At 39.8% G+C, this 7,500-nt stretch overlaps 1 protein-coding gene across 1 annotated transcript in view; it reads right to left on the minus strand.

Moving 5' to 3' along the window:
- The window catches only part of LOC106878080 (uncharacterized), a 217,030-nt gene that overhangs the window by 80,413 nt on the left and 129,117 nt on the right, over positions 1 to 7,500 (minus strand). Inside the window, exon 34 of the mRNA XM_089342991.1 lies at positions 4,728 to 5,939. Coding sequence (XP_089199117.1) covers positions 4,728 to 5,939 — 1,212 coding nt within the window. The remainder of the gene's footprint in view (positions 1 to 4,727; positions 5,940 to 7,500) is intronic.

Here is a 7,500-nt window from a genome sequence, read left to right on the forward strand (position 1 = left end):
ATTGAATGTCTTATTGAATAAATTAAATATTGAGTATTAAATATATAAGGACATTAAATATATAAGGACTAGTATACTTTCCTGCTTTATAGCAGTCATCAAGGTCCCATCAAATGGGACAGGGGACTTTACTCATGTTAGCAAATTTATGGATTTCACTGATGTGAAAATTGGTGAAAGTTATGGTTGAAAAGATATTTTTACCACTATCCAGGGGTGCCTCATGAAAAATAAGTTGACAAAAGCACATCCATGGTCGTGACCAATGTCCTCCTAAAATTGGAGCAACATGCGAGCTAATTTGTGGATGTGCATAAAGTACATTCACTTATACACACACACACACACACACACACACACAAATCCTGCCTTTTATATATATATATATGTATATATGTGTGTATATGTGTGTGTGTATATATATATATATATATATATATATGTGTGTGTGTGTGTGTGTGTGTGTATGTATGTATGTATTATGTATGCATGTATGTATGTGTGTGTCTACGTATGTCTTTGTGTGTGTTAAATAACCACCAATGCAATAATAAACATCGTTACTTGATACATACTTTACTATAATTACAATGACCTTCACCATAATTTCATCTTGTCAACATTCCGTCTGCTGCTCTTGTCACTGGTACCATTGTTGTCATCATTATTTTGGGGATCTCTTTATTTCTTCGCATGCTTCTAATTCTCATCTTTGTTTCAGCAAACATATTTTGCTGGTTTTATTTACATTCTAATTTGCCTTGAGTAACGTCCTTGTTCAAACATTTTCCAAGTACACCAAAACATTGGTTAACTGATTTTTTAGCATCAGAAGCAATAGTGGTGTGCCTGAAGCTCTATACCAAACAAATATCATGTGGGTATTTGCTTGAAAAATCCTGATATATCCATTAGTATGTATATATGTATGTCTCTTTCCACTAACAAGTTCCCCATATAGCATCTGTTTAGGGATCCTGCTACCCTTCATTCTAATAAGGTGTCCAGTCCAACGTAACCGGTGTTTGTGCACCATCACCTCAATACTCAAGATGTCAGCTTTTCTCAGAACCTTGTTAGTGGAAAGAGGCCTCGACAGGAGCCAAGGTTGCGATTTAAGGTCTGTGTCAAGTCTTCATTAAAGGCCTGTGATATGCAGGAGACCGACTGGGAGAGCAATGCCTGTCATCACCACAGATGGAGGAAGCAGGTTAAGGAGGTGGTCGACACCTTTGAGAGAGCACATAATCTGCATGAAGAACTTAATCGTACTGCTCAAAAGCGCATTGCTGGTGTAGTGAATGGGGAAAGCTTGGTTTGCAATGTTTGCAGTCGTGTGTCCTTGTCAAGAGCAGGGCTCATTAGCCACCAATGGAGCTGCAAATGCAAAATATAAGTTAGTCCTAGAGTGCACAATGTTCCTAAAAGTGAGCACTGGTCTTCCTCGATCACGGACAGCCATCATGTATGTATGTATGTATGTATGTATGTATGAATGTATGTATGCATGTATGTACGCATGTATGTATGTATGTATGTATGCATGCAAAGAAAGAGATAGCTATTGATTTTGGTAGAGCTGAGTATCTCTTTATCTCTGTCTCTAGCCATGTGTATAAACTGGCCACTCCATTGATTACAACAATGAGGGTTCCAGTTGACCTGATCAATGAAAAAGCTTGCTCGTGAAATTAATGTGCAAGTGGCTGAGCACTCCACGGGTATGTTAATTATGTATATATATATATATATATATATATATATATATATATAAAGAAATAAATAAGATTCAGTTGACTTAGGCACTTAAGTTGAAGCACTGAGTCAGCCCAGTATTATCTATACAGCCTGAAGTAAGATGAATAAAATCAAAATAAGCAACAAGATATCAAGTAGTGATATATATATTTAAATTAGCCTCATTAAGGGATGTTTAATTTTTGAAGATAAATTTTTATTAAATGCTATATCTCTATTCTATTTCTTCCTTCTGAATGATTATAAACCATATAATCATCATCATCATCATCATCATTTAACATCTGCTTTCCATGCTAGCATGGGTTGGACGATTTGACTGAGCACTGGCGAACTAGATGGCTGCATCAGGCTCCAATCTGATCTGGCAGAGTTTCTACAGCTGGATGTCCTTCCTAACATCAACCACTCCGAGAGCATAGTGGGTGCTTTTATGTGCCACTGGCATAATGGCCAGTCACGCGGTACTGACAATGGCCATGCTCAAATGGTGCTTTTTACGTGCCACCTGCACAAGAGTCAGTCCAGCGGCACTGGCAACGACCTCGCTCGAATGTTTTCTAATGTGCTACCGGCACAAGTGCCAGTAAGGTGACACTGGTAACGATCATGTTCAAATGGTGCTTTTTAAGTGCCACCGGCATGGAAGCTGGTCAGCTGCTCTGCTAATGATCCCGCTTGGATGGTGCTGTTAGTGGTCCACTGGCACGGGTGCTAGTCATCGAATTTGGGGCGATTTCAATTTCACTTGCCTCAACAGGTCTTCGCAAGCAGAGTTTAGTGTCCAAAGAAGGGAAGATATGCATAAGTGGCCTGGCTACACCTCTGGTAAAGGCCACAGGTTATGGTCTCACTTGCCTTGCCGGTCTTCTCACGAACAGCATATATCCAAAGGTCTCGGTCACTAGTCATTGCCTCGGTGAGGCTTAATGTTCGAAGGTCGTGCTTCACCACCTCATCCCAGGTCTTCCTGGGTCTACTTCTTCCACAGGTTCCCTCAACTGCTAGGGTGTGGCACTTTATCACACAGCTATCCTCATCCATTTTTGCCACATGTCCATACCAGCGCAATCACCTCTCTTGGACACCACATCTGATGCTTCTTAGGTCCAACTTTTCTCTCAAGGTACTTACACTCTGTCGAGTATGCACACTGACATTACACATCCATCGGAGCATACTGGCTTCATTCCTTGTGAGCTTACGCATGTCCTCAGCAGTCACGGCCCATATTTCACTGCTATGTAGCATGGCTGTTCATACACATGCGTCAAACAGTCTGCCTTTTACTCTGAGTGAGAGGCCCTTTGTCACCAGCAGAGGTAAGAGCTCTCTGAACTTTGCCCAGGCTATTCTTATTCTAGCAGCTACACTTTCAGCGCACACTCCCCGTCTACTGACTTGGTCACCTAGGTAACAGAAGCTATCGACTACTTCTGGTTTTTCTCCCTGGAATGTGGCAGAAGTTGTTCTCTGCACATTTTCTGTGTTTATTGCTCTTGAGCATCTGCCACATACTAAAACTATCTTGCTAGTTAGCCTTCCTTTGATATTGCTGCACCTCTTATGTGTCCATAGCTTACACTGGGTACATCTTATGGAGATCAAACAGGGCCATCTATCTGAAGGGGTTTGTGATGCATTTGCCTTCCTACATACTAGGACTTTGGTTTTAGCTAGGTTGACTCTAAGGCCCTTCGATTCTAAACCTTGCTTCCACACCTGAAATATATATATATATACACACACACACACACACACACACACACACACACACACACACATATATATATATATATATATATATATATATATATATATACATATACATACATACATACATGCATGCATGCATACATATAACACACTGCCCAAATACCAGTCTTGAGAAATTAGGCTTCTCAAAACCTGATAGGAGAAAGCTAATACGAAGACTACAGATCCAATCAATCACTGGAACTGTAAAAATCTGTAAAACCTTTGTTATGTCTCAAGTTACTGCTATCCAGCGCCTTCGGATGATCTCTACTCAACCACTACACAACTGCTACTCGACTGCTACTCAATGCACCTACCACGGCCAGACTATCTCTATTTATATGTCTTGGGGGATCCTACTTCTTTGCGTGGGTGCATCGACACAACAACTTTCCAGAAGTTTATCATTTGAACATATATTAGCATGTCTAGATATGCAACTATATGCATGAGAATACATCATACATAAAACATACATATCTGCACATATGTACATACAAACAAAAATACCTTGTCGTTGATGTTGAAACCAGTTCTTTCTCTACTGGCAAGAAATCTTGAAATAAACTGATTAATGACGTACACACACACATGCACGTACGCATGCGCGCGCGCACGCACACACACACACACACACACACACACACGCACACACATTATAAACAAGCCTTGGGAGTGGTGAATTTTGGTATTTTACAGACAAGATATCAAATTTCGCATGTAGCATAGTTGTGAGCCAGCATGTTTTTCCCTTCTAAAGATAAATACCCAATTTTTCTCTGTTATTCTTAAAGCTTTACTGTGTTTGAAATTTACATTATTGTTTCTGAAATACAACACATTTGGTGCTTACAAAGTTTGTTTATAAAATGTTGTCACATTCAAAAGCCATCATTTAGCTTTAGCCATGCTGCATTCGAAATTTACATTCTTGTTTATAATATATATATATATATACATATATATAATTGGTGCATTAATCACACTATATGTATTAAATTAACCTTTTACTCCTTCTTCCACTAAAACATTGTCCCTCCCTCTGGAACTCCTGCAGATGTCAACTTGCAACAGTTTAAACAGAGAGAAAAGAAAACGTTTATGACATATATGTCACCATCAGTTTCGTACGACCTGCATCAACCATAGGGAATACATTTTTTCCAAGACCCAGTAAGCCAAAACAAAAATAGAAAAGAAGAAACACTCACCTGTGGTTTGGAGTGTCAATGACGTCGATACATCGATGATTAAAAGCTGCTTCACATCCATCCGCAACAATTACATCTTGGGTAGTATTTCCAACAGGTCCAGGTTCAGGTGGAGTAAAATCAGGTATGATTGGGACAGATGGCAACGTATTCTTATAACCCAGTTCGTTTTCCACACCAACATTTATATAATAAGGTGTGCCATGATGTAAATTGAGCTGATCAAAGTCGACATAGGTCATATAAGTGGTGCCAAGTCTTTGGTAATGGCTGTAGGAACCACTCCTGCGTCTCTCAATTCCACCACCCTCAATTACATCGTTCATATCACAAATGGAGGTTGCAGTTTCATAGTCAAACGACAGGCATTTCGGACCAGTTTTGATACATTGATGTGAACATTCTTTGCTGTCTTTGGTTACCAAACTCTTGAAGCTAGGTTTGGTCACTTTACCTGGTTTTGGAACTGTGAAAAACTTGAGTTCACTTTTCTCGTCTGGTCGTTCTTTAGTTTTCTGAAGTTTCAATTTCCTCCAAGGCATTACCTGTACTCCCTGGTCACCAGGGCCATACCCGATTGCTATGCGACCTTCCTCCACCAGGGGTGTGTCATCCATAATTATCACCGTGCCACGCAGAGTGTTTGGACGACTGGTAAATGGATATGAGGGATCAAATCGGCCATCAGGTACACTGGAATCATAGGTGTTAAGTTTGCAGCTTGTGACAGATTCTAAGTTTTCTGAATTTTTCACCTTCACAGTCCAGTAGAGAGGAATTCCTCCAGGCAAAAGAACTGGAATGAACACACTATATTCAGACATCTTTGTCCAGTCGGCCACATTGTTGCCTCCAGCATGGTCACCAATGGCATAGAAGGTCTTTACCTGACTGAAGTCGTTCTGGGCAAATACTTCCAGTTGGTAAGCTGGATTTTTCGGGTTCCTGTTGGCAATTTGCTGTATTTGACAACCTTCTCCCAAACTGGAGCTACTGCGCTTGGTTCTGTTAGATGGTGAAAGATCAGAAATCACTGGTTTTGAACCCGTTGCTTTTTGTTTGGTGAGCTCAAAAATATTTCTTTTGATTGCTTCCATTTGGTAACTCCACAAGTTACCTCTGTACACGGTCACAGTTGTAAACAAAAGGAACAGTTTAGCATAGGCTGATAATTCTAGACGCAAGGGAACAATAATGACATCCAATGAGGACCTGAAAAATAAAAGAAGGGTTTGTATTTTTTAAATGAAACAAGTCATTCACTAATATCGTTTTTTACCTCACCATGCATTCATTTTGAATTGGATTTTTACTTAAATGTTCTCTGCCTCAGATATGCTGATGCTAACTATTTATCTATCTATCATTTAATCTATTAGTCTGCCTGTCTATCTGTCAGTCTCTCCTTCTGTCTGTCCGTCTGTCTGTCTATCCATCCATTCATCCATCCAACCATCCATCTATCTATCAATTAGTCTGCCTTTCTATCTATCTGTCTATCTATCTATCTGTCTGTCTGTCTGTCTGTCTGTCTACCCTTTCATCTGTCACCAAATAACTACTTTTAATTAACTTTTTAAGTTTCCATGGTTTAAATATGCTTACACTAACCTAATAATGATTTCACTTTATTGAAATATTTTTTGTACTACTACTACTACTACTACTACTACTACTACTACTACTACTACGAGCAATTAAACAAGCTTAACACCAGTTCAAGTATATTTGAGAGATATTTGAACATGTAAAGATTTTTAACTGTCGCTTGTCGTAGAGAAAGAAATTCTCACTTGAGATTTAAAAAATGTCAAAACATTATAGTCAGCACAAAGCATCCTCTATAGGACTGATGGATATGTTTATTTCAGACTCTTAGTTCTCATCAGCACCAGATACCAAAAGAGAGGTAGCTCTGCACTGACTGGGGAGAAAAGCTTCTCTGACACAAAATCAGTCAAAATTATTGAATGATGGATGACACTGAGTTTGAAATACATGTGTATGTCAGTCCTATAGGGGGTGCTCTGAGCTGATTATGGTGTTTTACAGCTTTTGGTCTTGAATGAGATTTTTTTCCCCTTATGACAAACTGCTGTGAAAAGCCATTTTAGGGTTTTGATATCTCTCAGAAATGGACCAGGTTACTTTGAAAAAAGACCAAGATGCCTGGTAATTTACTGCACTCAAGAAAACCCATCCTCCACAGCAGAAGTATTAAGGACAGTTCCCTGGTGAAAAGAATTGGCCTGCAAGAGTCCTGCTCTGGTGCCACAGCAAAAGCACTTATACCAGTGCCACATAGAAGTGCTGATGCCAGTGGCACAGTGAAAGCACCTGCAAAGTGGTTGGCGTTAGGAAGGGCATCCGGCTGTAGAAACCAAACCAAATCAGCGCTCCGGCTTGCTAGCTCTGGTCAAACCATCCAACCCATGCCAGCATAGAAAACAGATATTAAAGGACGATGACAACAACAACAATGATGGTGGTGATGGTTGTAGTGGTGGTGGTGATGATAATGATCATGATGTTGATGATGATAACGATGGTGATGATGATGATGATGATAATGATGGTGATGATGATGATGAATTAGTAATAAGTTTGTTTATTTTCAGTCAGTATTTCATTCATCCATGCACAAATATAAACAAGTGTTGGTGGGTGTGGGGCGTGGAGGGTAATCAATGATGCATAGGGGTGAAGAGCAGGGAGATAGTAACCCTTTCTACTATAGGCACAAAGTATGAAATTTGGAAGAGCAGGGGTGGGG

This window comes from Octopus bimaculoides, chromosome 26 (genome assembly GCF_046866305.1).
Source record: "Octopus bimaculoides isolate indiv1 chromosome 26, ASM4686630v1, whole genome shotgun sequence".
Taxonomy (NCBI): Eukaryota; Metazoa; Mollusca; class Cephalopoda; order Octopoda; family Octopodidae; genus Octopus; species Octopus bimaculoides.